The sequence below is a fragment of the Bacillus rossius genome, chromosome 1 (genome assembly GCF_032445375.1).
Source record: "Bacillus rossius redtenbacheri isolate Brsri chromosome 1, Brsri_v3, whole genome shotgun sequence".
In the NCBI taxonomy this organism is placed as follows: domain Eukaryota; kingdom Metazoa; phylum Arthropoda; class Insecta; order Phasmatodea; family Bacillidae; genus Bacillus; species Bacillus rossius.
In genome coordinates this window covers 339,368,679-339,391,892 of record NC_086330.1, presented here as the reverse complement: position 1 = coordinate 339,391,892, position 23,214 = coordinate 339,368,679, and the positions used below count along the sequence as shown (strand labels likewise).

The following is a 23,214-nucleotide window of genomic DNA, read 5'->3' as shown; positions in this document are numbered from 1 at the left end:
GCTTTTTACGTGAGACACTTCCCTATACAAATTAAATAAAAATTGTGTTCTGTATAAAATAAAATCCCCAGTGTGTAGAAATGGTTTATTCACAACACAGAAGGACATTGAACCTTCTTCACAAATTCAATAATATTCATTTCAAAGTTCTTGTGTTAATATTTGTATTTTAACTTATTTTTCATTACATTTTAATTCTTGAAAAACCTTCAGAGTTTAAAGAACTGGTTATCGTGTAATTTATAATGCCAGGAATATATTTTTGTTTGTTGTGTTTTTTAAAATAGCTAATGAATTAATATTATGGTTTGACGTCACATCGTTATACACAAATGATTGGTCATTTGAGTGTAAAGTTGCGAGGTTTATAAATTATAGGGGATTATAAAGTCATGTAGGTTAACGGTGAGGTCCCATTTAACATCTCTTTAAGGTCTATGACAAGATAAAGACGTGTCGAAGTTGAAAGAATTTGTAATTAAATCAATATAATAACTTATCTAAATAAAACCAAGGTTAGTATTTAAGTTGTGCCGATTTTAATTGGTGTGTGTGTTTCATCGTGGAAAGCTATTTTAACTATATTAAAGAAAAATATTTGCTAAGCTATTAAAAATAACTAGTACAGTACTGTATGGGTTAAGATTAAATTAGCAAAACTACATTCTTATGCACTCAGCATTCTGAAACTGAACAATTTACGGTTCTATTATACATTTGTGTAAAAAATGAAACCAAAATATCTTTCACATTTCTTGCAATGTTTTCTGAGTCCATAATGTATTACTTATTCGATGTTAGATAGTATTTTTTATATACTACATTATATAATACTTAATGCTATTGTGAAACAATATCTAGATTAAGTAAATGCCCTTAAAGATTAGGTAATTACCAGTACCATGTATAAGATTCTTTAGAAAGATATAATATAGTAACTGATAATGTTTCGCCTTCCCTAGTAGCTACACTCGTTTGTAAGTTATTACTTATTAAGTAACACATATAACAGAGACACACGACAAAATATTTCTTTTGCCCTTTATAATATATATTATTCTTGTTTTCGTTTGTATAAACTATCCGGAAATTCTTTTTGAAAAAACAGGAAACCACATAAAAACAAAAGTACTATTAAAATAATGTTCAATTTAATTGGTTTGTTTAGAAAGAAAATGTTTATAAAGAACTATTAGTCGTCAAAAACAAATCATGATTAACTTATATTTCATCTTAAATATATGTATCACAAAAAAAAACTAATTTCAACAATAATTATAAAATTAGTTACCTCTCATTGTGATCAGGATATTCTCGATAATGAACTGCGAAAACTAGTCAATTCCAATGCATCAACTCTCAGAGTAAGTAAAATACCTTTCGTCTATCCGTATTTATACTATCGTTCGGATGGATTATCAAGAAAATACTCCTTGGATTATCAACTCACAGTCTGATTGATTAAACAACACCCACGATACAGAGAATTTTTTTAGTCACTTATGTAGAATTATACGCCTAGAAAAATTCCAAAGTGTATTTTTTATGGGTATTATCTAGAAAATGTTGCAATTTGTGTGACATGTGAATGTATAGTCACTGTAGGTAGTGCGCCCATGATAATCGAGCTAAGTTAATGCCTTATATATAAGACATGAATAAGAAAATTTTTTCATGAAATAGAAATTTTGAGAATACTTTTGTTGAATTATTTAAGTAACATATAGAATACACAACTCTTTTGTATTAAATATTTTACGAACAATTTTTATGGATATTGCTATTTACGAACACAGTACAAATTAAATTTGCACGAATTTATTTTTATATCCAGGATTTTTTGAAAGTAGTAATATGATTAAAAACCCTAATATAGTTTGATGGACTTAAAGTTATGACTTGTTCTTTTTTTTATACATTCCCATAAATATTTTATTTTTACTTAACCTTTCATGAACGACCAACTACAACTGCAGCAGACTAGTCCAATAAAAAACAGAAAACATAATATGAGCCGTAACACATTCCAGAGAAATAAAAAAAATACTATTACTTCTTACATTTATTCGCTGGTTTAGTAAATGTTTTTCAGTATAGAGGTACAAATATTCGCGGTGATCTGTAGACATGGATGCTTAAGCCTCTATATGGACATTTCTAGCCGCTGGGATTTTTAAACACTAAAAACGGGAAATTTTCCCTCGAAACGGGAATTTTTCCCTCGAAAAGAGAAATTTTTAATTTATCAAAATTTTTGAGATTTTTTGGCGGAATTTCTTTTCCAAAAAGAATGGAAATTTTGGCGAATTTTGAGGAATTTTGGACAAATTTAGCCCAATTTTGGACAATTTTGACAGATTTTGAGGATCAAATTCAGGGTCAAAGTCAAAGGTCAAGGTCACACTCATCCAAGATGGCCGCTGTGACGTCAGAGCAATCGGTCATTGACCCGGCACCAGCACCTCGCGCCTGGAGCCTGTGCCCGGACATACCAAAACATTAAATTCATGAGTCATGCTGTGAAATTGTGTATTAGCCAGTATTTGTATTGCTTGGTGATATTAGAGGCCAATTTAATATTGAATTTATTTGAAGTTGAGAGTTAATGTATTTTAGCTGTTCTGAAGATAATATATTTTGACAGAGTCTCTATCAGAGTATAGATATTTCATCGGTAATATTCTAAGTATATGGTATGAGTAATATAGCTGTTGAGCTATTGCCTTGATGAATTTAAATTAATTGCTTAAGGCACTTTAGATTTGATGCTTGTAATGGAAACTTTTTTTGCCAATATCAATGAGTGAAGTAAATGCGATTTTGATAAAAGATTGAATATAATTACATTTCAGTAAATGAGAATAGTAATTTTCAAACAAACTTAATTAACTATCACATACAACTGTGTAACCGAAGACGAATGTTATCCCTGAGAGTGTAATAGATTTTTATGTTGCATCAACTGAGCATGCTGAGGACATCAAACGTTTTATTTTACATCAAACCCTTGGGTGTTGGAGTATTGCACGTACTACAAACATTAGACTCATCTATGCCAAAAAAAAAAAAAAAAATTATGTAAGAATTTTAATTGTTTTTTCTCTTAACTGCATTGATTGTTTGTCTAATAGAAAGTTATATTAAAATATATTGATAGTAAATACTGCTATACAGCCCAGCATGTTGTTTTCAATAGAATTATGTTAATGTGATTCCGACTATCATTAATACATTGGTATATGATAGTACACTGAATTAATATTGATACAATAAAACAGCCTTGTAATTCGATAAACTATATTAGCTATATTCTTGTAGTAGAAGTCAAAAACCTCAAGTATAACACCATCACTCTGTATAACAATTTGTATATTGACTTGATGTAAGTTTTTGGACATACGCCATTGCTAAGCAATGGCGTATGTCCAAAAACTTACATCAAGTCATGCACTCCCATTGCACAAATATTTTAAAGATAACAATTTGTATATTATTATTAGGGAATGCAATCTCGAGACGAGATCGCTAAGTCGAAATCTCTAGGGATCAGAAATTCGATCTCGGCGAGATCTTAGTATTTACGAGATCTCGAATGTATTTCGAAAAGTATTGTTTTAATTAGATAACTGAAACATGATTGAAACTGCTTAGTAGTTGTGATTATGATGCGAGTAAGATACAACATGAATTATTGAAAAAAGTCTTTATTTTTATAATTTTTTACTTATGTTATGTTAATGAACACAAAAATTCAGACCCGTAAAATATCTTATAAAGAAAGTACTTTTTTAACAAATATAATGATAGTGAAAACAAAAGTTTACAAAAATTGCTATCTCCGAAATCACTCCTAAACCAGGAGTGATTACGAGTGATCACTCCTAACTAAATTAGGAGTGATTTTGGAAATAGCTTCTTAAAAAACCAATAGTGCTTAGAGTGCTGTCAGATAAACGGCATCTTATGTCAGTCGCTATGAAAAGGCCCTCTCAGATTCAACGCTAGTTGGTATCAGCGTAAGCAAGCTGTTGTATGCAAATTGCAAAAACATACCCCTCAATCCTCCACACTCATAGAGATCCATCTCTTTATTAATCACGGACTCTAGCCTGTCTGTAATAGTAGCAACCCACGAGAAAGGACTTTTACAGGTTTTCAACGTATCTTCTAGTTCCTCTTGAAGACTTATATTTGATCTTACAGCAGCACGTAAATTCATATCCTTTGCAATCATTGAAAGAAGCAAGTCATCCTCGTTTGCCAAGTTTGCTGCAGTATTTATTTCAATACCAGAAGTTGAGGTAGAGGCTTGAGAAAGAGTATCTGGTTGTGTAGTACTGCGATGAAATCGTCTGATTATATTCTTAATTTCCTTTCTTATAATATACTTGCTAGGTAATTGAAAAGTTTCGTCGCCCTTCAATAGTTCTAAATCATCCTGATAACTAGCCGAATTTTTAAATACAACAATGCAGCAGTTGTATTTATACGACGCTCGGAGATCCGCTTTTTCATCGTCTGGGCTAGTTTTTCTGACAGTGGAGTCTTCTGGTCCTCTAACTTGCGAAGCATGAACCGCAACGTATATTCTGCACTTAATAAATCTGTATCGCGGTGGCACAGTACCTCGACGGCCAGTTTTATTGGCTGGAATGTATTTTCGAAGTCGCTAAGGACTGCATGTTCTTCATCCGTGAAAGAGTAATCGGAATTAGATCTGAGAGAGGGATCGATTAAAGCCTTGGCTACACACTGCTTTACTTTATTGTCTGTGCTTATCATATTGCAAAGGCTAGACCAACGAGTTTTACAATCAAGAACCAGTTGAATTGTCTTGCCATCAAACTCCTGCTGAGTGTATTTTTGAAGGATATCATTCTTGGTGGGAGAGTTATTAAAAAACTTGACATATTTTCTTAGTTTTGCTACAATCGAATGGTATTCCGAAGCCAGATCAGCTTGTCTTACAGGTAAATAAAAGTATAAACCATCGTAACTATCTGGGTTATCTTCCAATTCTTGCTCCTCTTCTGTGCTGTGATTCGTGTTTTGTTCAGGATTAGGTTATAGATTTGTTTTATAAATGATGTCTACTATACCCAACTGTATCCCGTGCGTGTAGCAAAGCTGTTGAAGCGGTTCAATCAGACGTCCGCTTTTCTTCATGACACTGGCTCCGTATGTGGTTATACCAACTATGTCATTGTCTAGGGATAAATCATAATTTTTCTTTAAAAATCTGAACACAAGACTCTGAGGACATACTTCCAAATATGCACGCCAGTCCAAGATTCCAGAAATTAGGCTGGTTGTTGATAGTTGTATGAACATTAATACTCAGAAAGCGCCTACTCATTCCAGACGTCCATTCATCAAAAGAGAGTGTAAATCTAGAGTCTTCGTTCTTTAGCTTTCGAAGATCCTTCACTTTCATGTTGAGTGTCATACCATAATTAAATACAATTAAATTAATAGTGTTTGGCGAAGAAGGTTATTTATAATTGTTACCTTTGAAGCAAAAAGATTCTTTGTGTCCTTGGATGTGCAGAAAACTCAAAAAGGCAGTCCATCTTTCGCTACCATTCGAAAAATCTTTTTTTATTTAGTCACGTAACAGTCGGAATGAAAGTAATCACTGATTTTCTTCTTTTTTAGGGGCATTTGGCATTCGCTATTTTCTTGAGCCTCTATGTTTATAGCTGATTATGGCACTGACAACATTATAGTAGACGCTGACGACGCAGCATCAAGTTGCAGAGTGGTTGATGTCCTTCAAACTCCCGCATTCAATGATAATGTGTCAATTATGTGGATTGACTTCATATGGACATGTAATCCATTTGTGGAACTGGCTATAGTATTACGAATAGTTTTACATATTTTGCATTGAGCCGTTAAATTATTCACCGCTTTCTTAAAATATCACCTTACCGGCAACGAACTATTAAACTCCGTGTAAGGTTCATTTTGATTATTTGTCGACATTTTAAAAGTATTAACTTAACAGTCTAGCACTTGCGTATCAAAATAATACAAATTTTCATTCAATTAACCTATAAAAACACGTAATTTAAGCACATCATAACATTAACTGCACAACCAAAACAATTGTAAACAAACAAGTGCCTGCACGCACTCGAATATCTTCCGCTCACTTACTCTAGTCAGAACTTTATCACTTATTATTTTCTATTCCGCTCGCCCAACATCGTGAATACTCGGGAATAGTCGGGACTGTTTGCGTATGCAGTCCGATACTTTCCTTCGCCAGTCAGCGACTCGCTCGGGCGCAGAGAACACGCGTCATGCGTCGCTGACTACTGCCGCTCGATCTCGTCAATCTCGGCCGAGATCTCGTCATTTTAAACTTCGAGATTGATCTAGAAAAATGAGGCGAGATCTCGGATGATCGGGATCTCACGAGATCGAGATTGCATTCCCTGACATACCCAACTTTAAGAACATTTAGTAGGTGGTACCTACATGTAGCATAACCGACATAGGCTATATGAGAGAGCCACACGAGGTAAAAGTAAAAGAACAATTAAGTGAAGAGGTTAAATTTCATGAGCTGCTTCCAACAAAACTCATGATAACATATCAACTTAATATTTTACTCATTTCATTAGTTTCTGGTTCATATACCAATGCATATAAAATGGGGGCAAGGTTGTGTTGGTAAAGTATTTACAAGTATTGAAATTCATTTTACTTTTTTAATTCATGAGTTGGATACACCACTTCACCTGTAGAGCATGTCTTCCTAAGTACCTAATGCAATACATTGTACTTTATGCACGGATTTGTGGACATGGCGCTTGCTCACTAAGGCCAGTCGCACACTTTGAGCTCGTCGTTGAAGACCAGCCCCAGCGGGCATCTGAAGAGGTGCGGCACCCCCCAGCTGCACTTGTAGAAGCTGGTGTTGTCCGCCTCGTTGGCGAGTATCACGACCCGGCCGCCCTGCTCCTGGTCCGCGGGGCAGGAGACCTGGGGCGCGGGCTTGGCTGTCGTCGTGGTCGGCACCTCGGCGACCGTCTCCGGCCAGTCGCACACCCTCAGAGAGCTGCTGAAGACCAGGCCTGGCGCGCACCGCTGGCGGTACGCCACCCCCCAGCTGCAGATGAAGAAGCTGGAGGCGTCGTCGGGGTCGGCGACGATGACTGCCTCGCCGTGCTGCGGGTCCTCGGCGGGGCAGGGGCTGGCGGGCGCGGCGGGTTTCTCCGTCGTCGTGGTGGGGGGCTCTGTGGACGCCGCAGGAGCCACCGTTGACACCTCGCTGCAGTCTACGTTTTGCGGATAGTCGCAGACCTGGTGGAAGAGAATACATATGTTTACTCACATGCGATGATGATCAGAAGCTCGAGAAATAACTCCGATTCCGATACACTTCCAGGACATACATTTGTCAATTTTCCACATGGGTGTGTACCAGACAAATGTAAAGTTTTGTAGCATATATTCCCTTGACAATCAGAGAACATTTTTATAAGTAGCTTATTCTAATTTCGAACCTAGGAGAAAAGGGGCACCCTGGTAGCAACCATTCTGTGGCTTGTTACATCGTATTTCCTATAACATTAGAAACAATTGCCTACAGATGTTACAAAATAGCGGTTGGCCAAGTAATTAATTTCAAATAACATGTTCCAATATTCCAATTCTTGGGTGATAATGTTGCACACTACATCTTTTTATAGAACCCGTCAGTAACCCTAATTATTCTTGGACACCCTCTGTCCATTACTGGACACTCCCTGGACTACTACTGACCAGGGATTCCCAAAGTGTGCGCTGCGGCACTCAGTGGCGCTGCTAAGCGTCTCAAAGGGTTGCCGCTGCTATTTTTGTAAAACACAGTCACTCACTGGACCGACTAGTCTGCGTAAATAACTTAACTAGCAATACCAGAGAGCGTATGCTTGCATTAACTTTAAGGTATACAGTTAGATCAGGAAATATGGCCAAAAAAAAATTACGTTTTGACATTATAGTTTGAAGGTTTGTGCTATAAGATTTGTTTTAACGAATTTTGGGGCAAACTTCATATTATTTCGTATAGGAACCGTCGCCAGATACAATTTGTATTTTAATCACCACCTAATCAGGTATGTACCTGTGTTAGTGAGACGGGATGATAAGTGTGAATCTCGCTGGTGCTCCCATCGCGGTGTCGCCTCTAAGGCTCTGATCTGGCAATCAGTATTCTTGTCGTGCATGGGACAACTAAAATATTTGAGCGGTTACCATAACATTATACGGCGGAGAAATGAATACAAAGGAGTAATGCAAGACCCTTGAGTGCTTTCAAGATCCTGCAGTGGGCATTTCATGTCTAAAATTCACTCTGAAAACAAGCTTTTAAGCAATTTCAGCTCTGCTAGAAAGATAGTTTATAAACAAAATACGCAACATAAATACTCATCCTACCTCGGGATAATTTTAAATGCTTATCGATAACAGACAACTCTCTGATGTCTTGAGCAGATTTAAAATCACGTGGTTTCTTCTAATATTCTTCTCACCGTATGTTAGGCGGGATCCTTAAACGTACCACGGGTTGAGAACTTTGGGAATCCCTGCCTTATGTTGAACATTGCTGGACTCCCTTCAGGACACTGCCTTAACTCTCTTTGGACACCCCTGAGCATCACTGCACTCTTCCTGGGCACCCCTCAGTACTAAACAACCCATGCATGCTCGACTTAACAGTGCTTTGTTTTCCGGAGCCTGTGCCATTTGCCCATTGCCTGCTGTACTAGGGAGAATAAGTTTTATTCTTTAATTGCCTGAAAGCGATTTAACAAATAATTTGATTTTGGTTTGCTATTGGTTTTAATTATGATCTAAATGAAGAGTTCACAGAAATATAAGTACAAACTTAGTTTTATTGGTCTTTGAATGATTCTGTGAAATTCCCATGAATATAATTATGATTCATAGTTCAACATTATAAGGTGTGGGAATACCCCGAAAAAAATCCACTCGTTAACGGCAACGCCCACGCCTCCCAGTTCTTACTGACATTTAGTGGAAAACTGGCATGGTTTAGTGTATCAACAGAAAGTAATTGGTTTATACAGAATGTTTGCAAACTGCACCGACAACGGTCAGATGATTCGTTTTCGAAATGATAGTACGAAAAACTATTTTCTAAATATGTCCCAAACCTGTTTGCGTGTTATTTAATACCACTAAGCCAACCCTATTTCACCAATGGAGGATTTGGTCGACCATATTTCATAGGTATAAAATCTTCACTATGAAAAAAAAATTTATTCATTTATTTGTTTCTCACATGAAAGTGTTTTTAGATTTTCAATGAAAAATGTCTAAAATTGGACCTTTTTTACGACGCATACTAAATCATTTTAAGAAAAAGGTTCTCCAACAGCCGAAAAGGTGAAAACCAAGAAGGCCAAGAAGAAATTAAATGCTATGTTTACTTGAAAGATTGTAGTTACATTCAAGTGTAGGCTTTTTCTGCTAAACTTAAAATGACTTTAGACGGAGTGAATGTGGTAGTGTTGTAGTTTACGGTTTTAAGTTATTACCTAAAAATAAAGCCAGCGGTTTAAGAGAACTTCTCTCTGCTGTTGTTAAAAGTGGTCAGGTAAATAATGGATAATTTTAAACTTAAAAAAAATTGAAGGTGCTGGATTTCGTTTGCAGACTGGCAAAGAGTATATAGAATTTCATTTTCCTGTGTAATGTTGTCTACGTCTAAACGAGGAAAAATCGTTAAACATTTGTGTAATATTCATAAACTTTTGATTTATATTCATAAATAACTGTTTTATTTCTTGTTCATGGTGTTTTTTCAAGGTAACAACTAGCTAAATTTTTTTCAGTGTAGGGATAATATAATTATAAATAAATTTGAAATAAACGATAGTCGAGTTCGTGTTATTAACACATAAACACCTGTTATTTGGTATATTTAGTGCCTATATTTTAGTTACAGTTACATTCCATACTTCTGAAAGGATATTTAAACACTTCTATGAACTAACTTTGTAACACTACTACTTTTAAATAGAGAATAACTAAACTTATGTTTTAATATTGTTCGTTCACAGAGTTCTAAAGTCCCTTCACGAATTTTACAATTACTTCATGATGACTCTTCGAGTTAGCAAGTCTTCCAATAGAGGCCTTTGATGGACTCAGCAGATTGCGAAAGTACTAGCGTAATTGGCTGAGTAATCGCTACACGTGAATGCAGAAGAAAAAATGTTTCATTGTTCAACGTAAATGGTTGTTTTCGTTAATCAAATTGAATGAAAAATACACATTCATAAAGACTTGATTAACGAAAACAACCATTTACGTTGAACAATGTAACTTTATGTCTTCTGCATTCAAGTGTAGCGATTACTCATTAACTATTCAACGTCTAAAGCTATATATATATATATATATATATATATATATATATAGCTTTATTCGTTGAATAGTTAAAAGAATGTTGGAATGTATTATACGTCATAACTTAATACGCACAGTCGAGAATTTGTAATCACACACAGATATCTCACATCAGAGTGTGGTTTCAATGTAAAAAACAAATCTTGTTATCGTTTGCTTTTTTAAGAAGTTTGGTCAAGAATTCTATTTAAAAATAAACACCGACGTTTGCTCTAAAAGCAATTTCGTTTTAACGTTAGTTTCCTTATTTAACCTCCAAATCCAGCTTTGTCATAAAAGAAAAGTTAATTCAAAAAATTATAGACACCTTTTAAAAACGAGAACAGTCTGCTCAGAATTTTTCCCCTAAAGTGATTTGCCCAAACAAAGCGGGGTAGTTAACTAATCACTGCTATCACGCCAGGTGAGTTTGTTCCCAAAGTTGTTTTAGCCATTTATTGCGTACAGTAACGAAGATATTATAGCAAATAACGTGTAAATATAATAAACTGTAATTATTTTTCCAATTCCAAAAGTCGGTATATAAACGTGTGCCTAAATCATCATCTATTAACGATTATTAATAATATGAAAATTCATTGGTACGTTTTTATTCTTTCTCTAATTCATTACACAATTATTTTGGTGAAAACTACTAATTTTCAAATTAATTTCTCGATTAACAATCCCTCTAACTCCTATCAATAGAAAAAAACTCATTTTCCTTCCCAAATTTGTTCATTCGTTAATGAAGAATTTTAGACAACACAATAAACTGAAAATAAATTTTTTGTGACAGCCCCAATTGTAAAAATATTCTTTATCATTCCCGATAATAGCATGTTAAAACAAACATGTATAATTTACTGAAGGATACGGTAGGAATAACAATAACAGGCTGATTCTTGGTATTTACAGTTTTTCCAAACTCTGAAGACTACATATAATTTTTCTTATGGGGGGAGAGGGGATAACTTTACATTTTGTGCTGGAAAAGGAGCAACGTTTCATTGTCCTGTTCCACAATAAATGTTATTTGCGATGTTTATTTCATGTTTCTACTGCTCTTTTCATAAACATGTTAGCGTTTAAAATGTTATACTACAGCCAAACTCTGCAGCGAATGGTTTACCTTGAGTTTGTCGTTGAACAGCAGTCCTTTGGGGCAGCTCTTCTCGACGGGCAGTCCGTGGTCGCACTTGTAGAACTTGGAGCAGTCGGACGGGTTCTTCAGGATGGTCACCAGGGAGTCCTCGGCCTCTTCCAGTGGACAGGCGATGACCACGCTGTCAGGGATGATACCTTGCTCCCCGTCCCCGCTCTGGGCCCGCACCAGGGCACAGGCGGCGAGGAACACTGCTGTGATGCCTGCAGCACAGTGGGAGGTACCTGTCGGGCAGTCTCTAACATTGCTGGGCACGTCAGAAGACGACATGTGCCACGTAGTTGAAGTCACTCATCAGGAATTGTCATGAGGTACCATACTGTGATGTAGTTGAAGTCACTCGTCAGGAATTAACATGAGATGCCATGCTGTGAAGTATTTGAAGTCAGGAATTGTCATGAGGTACCATACTGTGATGAAGTTGAAGTCACTAGTAGGAATTTTCGTGAGATGCCATGCTGTGATGAATTTGATGTCACTCGTCAGGAATTTTCATGAGATGCCATGCTGTGATGTATTTGATTATCGGGAGATGGCATGCTGTAGACGACCGCGAGAGGTAACGACCTGTTTAGTATTTTACATGCATATGTAAGGGTCGAAGTTCGGTACCCGAACAAGCCAGCCATCCGGAATTCCAGAAATCAGTCCAGGCTAATTCTGGGATGGTTTCTTACTGCAGACAATTCTCGGATTACTTCGACAATATCTCTGCAATTTGTAAGGTGTAAGTAACCGTTTCTAATGACCTCATCGGATATATATATCCAAATAATATAAAAATAATATATTCCTAAGATTTGTGATTTATGGTAACACTCCGACATATTCTTTTCTGCAATGGTGAAGAAAGGTGAGGTTGCGACTTTAGGATGCTGGCATGACTAGCAAAAGGGTTTTAAGAAATTTTAATGTGATTATTTGCCTTGAAACCATATGCCAGCTGTGAATAAGCAATCCCCCATTGATCGTGTAATCATAACCGCGACATGCCACAGGTGCGACGCAGGTTACACCTTATCTGGATCTTCCCATATTTCCGGGAATGTGATACTTTGCTGGTGGGTTTTCTTAAAGCAGACCTGCTTGAGTTCCCCACACATGTCCTTGTAAAGATATCTAAAGGTTAGAAGGAACATTCTAGATGAAAACTTTTTCATAATGCCTATTATCATTACCTCGATTGTCCTTATATTTTCGAAACTACTTACATAAAAATTCCTTCCTTCAACAGTCGTAAACAACCGCTACGTTGCACATTAAAAAATAATAATAATGATATAGTGTACGGATATATAACTAATTAAAACAATAATGAGGAATATTTACATCCCACCAATAACAAAATACTCCTAAAAAACTTTATTTCCAAAGCATATCTTTAATGTTAACATACAATTTTATTTATTATGTATATGTGTAAACTCTTATTTTGACGTTTATTTAAATAACTAGTTTATTTAAATCATTTACGAACAAATTTTTTTTTCTTTAAGATCATGTTAAAACTTATTTATTGTCAGTTGTTTTCAATTTATATATGAGTTAATTCATGTCATCCTGTGTTTGTCAAATTTTGATATATTGGTGCTTATCTGTAATTGTTGTTATCACTGCAGATGTGTGTTATTCTCATTCTCGTGAAATGGTCATATGCGGCTGTACCGCCTGCTATGGTTCTGGCGGGTGTGGGAGTCCATTGGTTTGCAGCGATAACCTTGTATTTGTTTATATGTGTCGTGCCCACCTCGGTGGGCATGCTACAATAAAATATAAATAAATTTATTCTTTCAGGAAAAACATCTTTGTGGATGATGTCCTATCCTGGGGTTGGTTCGGTTCCCTTCCTCCAATCGACATTAAATTTTTAGCATGAAGTCCTAACGTAGTAATTTGGTGTTGCTAGGTAAATATAATTTTTTATGGTTTTTTTTTTTGTTCCACCCATATACTATCAAAGATCTCGTGGATGAGAGTGTATTTTTTTCCGGAGATAATACTTCACCTTTTCAAAACATTTCACCACATATTTTTTTAAGGCTTTATTGATGTCCAGGACTTTCTATGAAATTAACGCCCAGGAATTTCTTTGAATGCTTCTTGCAATGGATAAGCTTGATTTTTAAATATCTTTATGGTCATACGCATTGCTGATTAACATTCGACATCAGCTGGTTTTTGCTTGTTCTCTGTGTCTTTGTGTATTTAATTTTGTGGTCCATTCTTAAGGTTTTTCTATCACAGTCAGTGTGAACTAGCAATGAAAAAATTGTTTTAAATCAATGCTGAGTGGAAATGTTAAAAATGCATTATTTTGACAGCCTCTTTTACAACTGGTAGCGTAACAGAATATTTGTTTGGAAAAATCATCGTTTTTACACGCTTTATATTAGCTTCACCTGTATTTTTTTTGTATGTTTGTTTGTATGTATGTTTGTAACCGACTCCTTTGGGTGCGATTTTGACCCACTTTAAACGGCCAGATTTCATTGAAACTTTGTAGATTTATCGAGGACCGATGACAATAAACTAATTTGATAAGATTATTCCATTAATCAATTTGCAAAATAATATTTCTGTCAATTTATATAATTAGTAAAAGGAAACAAAGACATATATGTACAGAAAACAATTTCGCTCATGTGCGAACTCTTTTCTTTCAGTTTGTCTTTGGCGCGATATAAACAAAGCCTACTAAATATTGCGACATTTAATTAAATGAAAATTGAGAGTGGGTTATGATTATTGTGAACAATATACTTTCTTGAAGAGAATATTATCTATATTTGTAAAAATATGAAGAAAAAACTGAAATAAGGGATTTAAATGTTGTTTCTTTCGTTAAATAGAGGAACACAATTACGTCTTTGTTTCATTTTTACCAATTAACCAAGAGTGAAACATTATAAAACAACATTTTATGCAAATATTTCACGAAACATGGAAACATTGAGGTTTGATTTTGCTGTGAAACCAACAGCAGATGGGAAATCAAACACCATATGCATAGCCTCAATAGCTACACCTGATGGGCAGATGTTTGAAATTCCACTCGAACACCAATCTGCAAATCTACACCAAGCAGTTACAAATACTAAAAACTATGCCAAGGTCAGTAAATCATTCAATAAAAGACATCAAACACGGAAAATATGGATAAGTTTGACAGATGATATATCAAAAAACATATTTGGATAGAGAGCAAAACTTACAGTTTAAGGATTTTTACCTGGAAAAAATTGAGGAAAAAAAAACACTTTTATAAATAAACCAAACTAAAAAGTAGAAAATATATAATAGTTTCAAAAACTAAAAACACGCTTTATATAAAAAACCAAACTAAAAAAATAGAAAATAAATTTGAATTAAGAATAGAGTAAATTTTTTTTATAAATATAAATTAATTATAGTGTAAATAAGAAAATAATGTATTTTATTTATAAAAAAAGCGTGGGGTGCTTTTTAAGATATTATCGAAATGATAAACCTTCTACTCATATCTGTCAATTAAATATTTATAACTATTGACACCATGCACTCCACGCTTTTTTTAAAAATAAAATACATTATTTTCTTATTTACACTATTATTAAATTATATTTATAAAAAATTTACACTATTCTTAATTAAAATTTATTTTCTATTTTTTTAGTTTGGTTTTCTATATAAAGCGTGTTTTCAGTTTTTGAAACTATTATTTATTACCTATGGCTTTAAAAACTTCACATCTTCCAAGTGGCTACAGTTTAACTTTAAATTTATGAATCTCAAAATCGTTGGCTTCTTGTCTTTACGAACCTTATAAATTAATTAGTTAGTAATTAGTCTTAACAGCAGCCAATGTAAGGCTTGTTGAGGGTACTTTTCAAAAAGGCAATGTTAAGCATCAGTCGTCGTTCCTCAAAAATTTTTGAAGAGAGGAGGTATTTTTATGATGACAAAAACATTTATGTCAACTGAGGAAGCACGCATACACAAACGCGAGTTACTGAGAACTGCCAAAATAATAGGCGGTCTTACTTGTCATGACACGTCACTACTCTTCTGTATGTGTGGCATCATCTTCGGTACTTGTCCTTGAACTGAAGCGTATTTCTCAGAGCGTTAAATCCGTGGCTGCCAAGAAACTGTGATAAAGCTTCAGACTTGATATCAAAGAAGTATTTGGAGTCAGTAAGTATGTTTTTTTTTATGTGTAAACATCTAAACCCTCGGTATAAGAAATTCGGTAAGAGTAATTTCGTGAAAATGGAACGGAAGTAGTTTGAAAGGAAACGTGTAAACAAGATGGTGAACCCCCATGTAGCAACATAAACTCATGTACAGTCACTTTCGTAAACATTAGGGTACATACTAAACGTATTGGTTAGCCAAATTAAACATTATGTTAGTGAAAAAACCACGCAATGTATTTGGTAAACTAAAATAGTCATAGTAAAAGATCATTCGAGTTTAAAATACCTAAGAAAACTGGCAATACAGTAGTTATAATACATATTTTCCTTGCAATATGTCAACGGATTAGATTGCACAATGGTAGAGCGCGCGGTTCTTAACATCAAAGAACGTGGTTCGAAGCTTGCTACTGGATGCATTTTGCTTATTTAATAATATAATAAAATTGTTGTTCAGTACTTCTCGGCACGCCCAAGTATTTATCTTTTTTTTCCTAGCCTAAATTATTCTAAGTGTGTAAGGGGAGGGTGCAGGTTAGGGGAGGACCTAAGTGTGTCTCAGGCCGAAACCTATACACTCTACCATGCGTGTTTTTAACCATACAGGACAAGGGCGCGAGCATCGTGTGCTAATTGGGGTTTATTGGCCAGCCATGGCAGCAATTGGCGCCATGGCTGATGCCCCATTGAACGTCTAACTTAAAAGCTAACTAATGTGACCCAGGTAAAACCTGCATAGACACAGAGAAAACCCTGGGCCGGGTCATGCGGGGATCAATAACATGCATTAAGCAAGCAGGTAACTACTGGACAAGATGGAAGAGCGTCCAGGTAAGAAGAGTTGGGCGGGGCTGAAAGTTCAACCATGCAGGGGTTGGGTGCTTGGGCCTTGCAGCCCGCATTGATGTGGTTGGGCACTCCTGGGTTATTATTAGCCAGGGGCGCATGCGCCCCCCGAGGCGGGCGACTTCACTCGTCAGCCCAGCCAGCTGCCCAGGCAGCCACTGAGATGTGCCCTGGATGCGAAGTGTAGACGAACTGCGGGCTGGAACTTGCGGAGCTGCGGACTGCTGCGCGCGCAACGGAACTGAAACGCATCGGAACTCCAAAGGAGGAGACGGCGGTGCCTTCAAGTTGAGGCCCAGTTGGAGCCAGCGGTAGCCCTGGGCGGCGCAACCAGAAACCGTCCCGGGGATTTTGGAGGACAAGAGGGTCCGAAACGGCAAGACACTTCATTCGCCCGGAAGACTTACCCCCACCCTGGCTTGAAAGGTCATCGGCTGTTGACTGGAAGAAGGAAGATGAAGATGGCGCATCGCCGGGCTGCCTGGCACTCCGTGCGCCCGCAGTTCGAGCCGGTCAACTGGCTCGGTTGCCCACCGTCGAGAGCACTTGTGCCAGGCCAGGCCTAGATATTTATCTTCGTGTAACTTGTGTGCGCGAACAATTCCGAAGTTTACCGAATTCCGCCGACATTTCGGGAAAGATGTCGAAAACATATTTCATAGACTTGAATGACGGATAATATATATAATTGTCCGGCTACATTTAAAACACTTAAAAATGTGGGGCAGTTGGTTAGGTTATGTAAGCTACAATAAATTTACTTTGAATTTATATGAACATTAGGTTAAGTTAGGTTAGCTACTTTACAAATGCGATAAAATAAAATGTGAACAATATTACTTTAAGTTAGCTACATATTAAATTGGCAATTCATATTCACACTATTTTTAATGCAACTTACCTAACCTAACCAACCGTCCATAATATTAAAAGAATTTTGTTGGCAGCCTAACCTAACATTCCCACGATATCACAAATCTGTAGTATTAACACCTAACCTAACCACTCCTTGAAATAGTACCTAAACAATTAATATTTAGGAAATTTTTTCAGTTAACTGACTTTCCTTCAGAATTCCCAGTGTTTAAACCGATCAACATAAAACTTTCAACCAATTTCCAGTACATAGCCTACGCTATAAAATGAATTTATAGTTTGATTCATCAAACGTTTTAATTTTAGGTGAACAAAGAGGGAGAGAGAAAATAAAACGCGACAGGTTCTGATTTTTGAGGTCCATGCCAGTGCTGTAGCAAGCTGTTCGCAAGCACAGCATAAAATATCCCAAGTTACACGACGTTAATTATTCGGGCGCGCCTAAAAGTGCTTGTGCTTCATAGGCTTCCCGCAGCATAGACCACAAGCGCTCTCAATACAAGCCGACAGTCAACTAGGCTGTTTACTGAGTACTAAATGGTCCGCAAGTTGTAAGTATAGCAGGCGGACATGCTCTCCACGCTTAGGCCCGCTGTATAAACTATGCAATAAACGTAGGAACGTTAGATATAGAATTTTCCAACTCCATGTTTATACGCCAAACAAGAAGCCAAAACGCAACGCAGGAATCAGCCAACTTTCATCTTCTTTCGTTTCGGCTTGCGTTTCCGTCCTCCATACTTGACGTGAAGTGTTCCGAAAACAATTGAAGACGCAGACGTTATGTTTATAGAAGGCCACGGTGATCTTACTATCATATCCATCACGATTTTACTTGTTAATCTTTCGCACAGTGAAAGAAAATATAACACTATTTAAACATTAGTTGTTTTCGAACTTTTAACAATTTTAAATTTACGGTTGGTAAAGTCCTGCAATTTTTGCTGCTTAAGGAAAGTCCGTAGTTTTCTTGCGTTATCTGCGTGTTGCGTATCTGCGCTGTTCCGTTTTTGACTTGACAACGTCTAATAAATCGATGAACGCTGGCTGCACGCACTAAAGTTGTCCCACTACGGATGTCATACTACGGATGTCCCACTACGGATGTGTCCTGTTTACGCATGTGTGGCATCTCTCTAGTATGTTGTGGACGGTACAGAGAACTCGGCCGGCACGTGGCGGTGTATTGCTCAGACGACAACATAGCAGGGTTCGAGGTTATTGTTGTGCACCGCGCCACGGGAGTATATTCGCAAGAAAAAGGCGTTCCTACAAGTACGTATTATTTTAATTACTAGTGTAAATCAGTATATTTAAACAGTGTTGTATGAGTATTGTTTTAGCTGTGTAACTAAATATTTATTGTTGGTATAATACTTTTCACGCTTTAGTTTGACATTGGTAATTATTTGTCATGAGTTATTATTTGATCAACTAAATCACACACCGTATTATAGTTATAAGCCCACGAGCGTGTAAATATTTCGAGTCCAACAGAGAATAGGCTAGTTAAAAGAAATTCAAACAAATATCGTGCGTGGAATATTATTACTTTATAACATCTGAAACAATTGTTTCCAATATGGCCTCGTGGCCGTACGGTTAGCATCGCTCACTACCAATCCAAAGGTTAAAGGGTGGAATCCCGGCCGCTACAATACTTTCATTTTTGTACTTGTAAAAATAAATACGGCGCGCGCGACACTACAAAAGTAATAAATAGATTTGAATTAATGAATGTAAATAAAAGTAAATTCATCAATTAAATTGTAGATTTCATTTCACTCCTTTATATCTATACAAAATAGTGACAATTCAATAAAAATGATTCAATTTTAATCATAAAAGTATGCAGACGTAGATTTTATCATACAAAAGATTGAAAAAAAATTTTAAAAAATTCTTCCTCAAAGAATATAATATTTTTAATGCGTAAATGGTTTGATTGCAAAAACCTATTACGGCTCAGTCTTAGGCCGAATATGATATTTCATTTTCTTCTGGATCAATGATTTCATCAATGTTTTGTTATGACGTTGTCACGTTAAACTATCGTCCGTAAACCGACTTTACAGACAACCAATTTTTTGTGTGGTTTTTAAACCCGGCCTTAAACCCCCGAAACCTACATACATGAATCCTCAGTTTAGGTGAGTGATTCGAACGTGGTTTAAGAAGATACCGCATGACTTAACGGGTTTACGTTGAGTTATTTTCCGATGAGTGAGATTATGATGTGGGCCTGATAGTAAGAGAGAAGGATTGATAACTGATGTCGATTTATTTATTTTTCAAGGTTATAACATTCATGGTTAAAAGCCAGCTTGGTCATTCATCGCCCAAAAAAAAAAAAGAAGTGTTGTTCCACTTTACGATTCATTCGTTAAAAAAAAAAAAAATACAATTTTAAGTATGAAAGCGTCTATAAACTACCCTTCTTACAATCCAGCTATTTTGTCCTATTTATAGCTCATTTAACGAACTGCCGAGTAAGTGTAATTGATTCTGAAAATGTGCTAACAGCTTTTTACGTGAGACACTTCCCTATACAAATTTAATAAAAATTGTGTTCTGTATAAAATAAAATACCCAGTGTGTAGAAAAGGTTTATTCACAACACATAAGGACATTGAACCTTCTTCACAAATTCAATAATATTCATTTCAAAGTTCTTGTGTTAATATTTGTATTTTAACTTATTTTTCATTACATTTTAATTCTTGAAAAACCTTCAGAGTTTAAAGAACTGGTTATCATGTAATTTATAATGCCAGGAATATATTTTTGTTTGTTGTGTTTTTTAAAATAGCTAATGAATTAATATTATGGTTTCACGTCACATCGTTATACACAAATGATTGGTCATTTGAGTGTAAAGTTGCGAGGTTTATAAATTATAGGGGATTATAAAGTCAGGTAGGTTAACGGTGAGGTCCCATTTAACATCTCTTTAAGGTCTATGACAAGATAAAGACGTGTCGAATTTGAAAAAAAAAAAAAATGTCATTAAATCAATATACTAGCTTATCTAAATAAAACCAAGGTTAGTATTTAAGTTGTGCCGATTTGTATTGGTGTGGGTGTTTCATCGTAGAAGCTATTTTAACTATATTACAGAAAAAGATTTGCTTAGTTATTAAAAATAACTAGTACTACCGTACTTTATGGGTTAAAATCAAATTAGCAAAACTACATTCTTATGCACTCAGCCACCTGAAAGTGAACGATTTACGGTTCTATTAAACATTTGTGTAAAAAATTAAACCAAAATATCTTTCACATTTCTTGCAATGTTTTCTGAGTCCTTAATGTATTACTTATTCGATGTTAGATAATATTTATATATACTACATTATATAATACTTAATGCTAAATATTATATATTATTGTAAAAAATATCTAAATTAGTAAAGGCCCTTAAAGATTAAGTAATGACCAGTACCATGTATAAGATTTTTGAGAAAGATATAAGATAGTAACTGATAATGTTTCGCCTTCCCTAGTAGCTACACTCGTTTTAAGTTTTTATTTATTAAGGAACACATATAGCAGAGACATAAAGACAAACATTTTTGGCCCTAAATAGTAAATATTATTCTTGGTTTCGTTTGCATAATCTATTCTAAAATTATTTTTTGAAAAATCAGGAAAGCACATAAAAACAAAAGTACTATTAAAACATTGTGCAATTTAATTGGTTTGTTTAAAAAGAAAATGTTTATAAAGAACTGTTAGTCGTCAAATTAAAACCATGATTAACTTTATTAATATTATTATATTAATGTAATTATATTAACTTATATACTTTCATCTTAAATATATGTAGGGCCTATCACAAAAACAACTAATCATGACTAACTTATATTTTATCTTAAATATATGTATCACAAAAAACAACTAATTTCAACAATTATTATAAAAATAGTTACCTCTCATTGTGATCAGGATATTCTCGATAATGAACTGCGAAAACTAGTCAGTTCCACTGTATCAACTCTCAGAGTAAGTAAAATACCTTTCGTTTATCCGTATTTATACTATCTTTCAGATGGATTATCAAGAAAATCCTCCTTGGATTATCAACTTATTGTCTCATTGATTATACAACACCCACGATGCAGAATATTTTTTTTTTCACTTATGATACGCCTAGAAAAATTCCAGTGTATTTTTTTATTGGTATTATCTAGAAAATGTTGCAATTTGTGTGACATGTGAATGTATAACCACTGTAGGCAAAGCGCCCATGATAATCAAGCCAAGTTAATGCCTTATATATAAACATGATAAATAGTTTTTTTATGAAATAGAAATTTATAGAATGCATTAGTTGAATTATTTAAGTAACATATAATTTAATACACAACTGATTTGTATTAAATATTTTACGAACTATTTTGATGGATATTGCTAGTAGTATAGAATAGCCGGCCCTGAAACAGGGTTCATGGTGTAGTGTTGTGTGTACGGCGGCCATCTTGGATGGTTGTGACCTTGACCTTTGCCTTGACCTTGACATTTGACCTTCAAAATGTGCCAAAATTCGCCAAAATTGGGCAAAATTTGCCCAAAATTCCTCAAAAATCGCCAAAATTTCCATTTATGTGGAAAAAAATTCCTCCATAAAATCTCGAAAAATTCCACATTTCAAAAATTAGGATTTCGAAAATCCTCAAAAGTCGTTTTGCCCTAGAAAGAACCAAAATTCCTAAAAACGGCTCAATTTCTAGTAATAAGGATAACATGACCGCCATCTTGGATTATGTCGTCACCGTTGCAATTTCCGTTACGGCCGCCATCTTTGAAATCTTTCTTTATTAACAGATTTTAATGGAAAAAATTTAAAATTTATAAAAAAATCAATTAATAAAATTTTAATAAAATTTATAAAAATCATACATTTACGACGTGGAGCTCGGAGTCCTCGGTTCGAACCCGACGAAGGCAAAAAAATAAAAATGACGACCGATCCTCCCCCCGTGGTGGGTGCAGGCAGACTGGCCCCCACCACTTTGTTAATAGCATATACATTATCCGGCAGTATGACGTCACGTCCGCCATCTTGTCCTCGACTGCTGGAAGCCATCATTTTGTTATCGTCTGCTAGAGTGCGCTGACACCATGTTAGTTTAATTCGTATTCGCTAGAGTACAGTAATCATTTATTATTACTGTACCACCCGCCATCTTTTCATTTGGCCGCCATCTTGAAAATCCGTAATTATTTAGCTAGAAATTCGGGAAAAATTTAAAAATTCATCAAAAAAATTAATCAATCGAACTAAATAATAAAAATCTTTAAAAAAACACCGTAGCACTTTTCGTAACTACAGCCATCTTGAAAATCCGTAATTTCAATGCTAGAAATTCGGGAAAAAATCAAAAATTCACTCGTTAAAGTAATGATTGATCCGAGACTTGGTTCGATCCCTGGCCGATACAAATAATCTTAATTTTTATGTAAAAATAGAAAAGATAATATGAAAACGCACTTGAAGACATGTAAAGGCACTGCTGTGCGGCAGAAAGTAAAGGTTTCTATACAACAACGATGTATTGATGTTCATAAGAGTATGCCTGGAAATGGTACTACTGTTGCAACGCCAGTATCTGGATCAGGTCTGAAAGGCTCGACTTCATCACCACGGTATCCTTGCAGCTACTGTGATACGTCATTAGCATTTTCCCATGATGCACGAAGACATGAGAGGAGTAAATGCTAGTAGAATCCTTCTCGCATGAAGTT

The 23,214-nt window shown here is 35.5% G+C and overlaps 2 protein-coding genes across 9 annotated transcripts in view; one reads left to right on the top strand and one right to left on the bottom strand.

Moving 5' to 3' along the window:
• The window catches only part of LOC134528208 (chitin-binding domain protein cbd-1-like), a 32,091-nt gene extending 10,607 nt beyond the window's left edge, over positions 1-21,484 (bottom strand). Inside the window, exons 1-3 of the mRNA XM_063361619.1 lie at positions 21,399-21,484; positions 11,540-11,775; positions 6,827-7,311 (exon numbers count right to left, since the gene is read on the bottom strand). Coding sequence (XP_063217689.1) covers positions 6,827-7,311; positions 11,540-11,775; positions 21,399-21,405 — 728 coding nt within the window. The 5' untranslated portion in view covers positions 21,406-21,484. The remainder of the gene's footprint in view (positions 1-6,826; positions 7,312-11,539; positions 11,776-21,398) is intronic.
• LOC134528119 (nucleoside diphosphate kinase homolog 5-like) overlaps positions 1-23,214 on the top strand; it is a 233,627-nt gene that overhangs the window by 25,281 nt on the left and 185,132 nt on the right. The gene's annotated exons all lie outside the window — the stretch shown is intronic.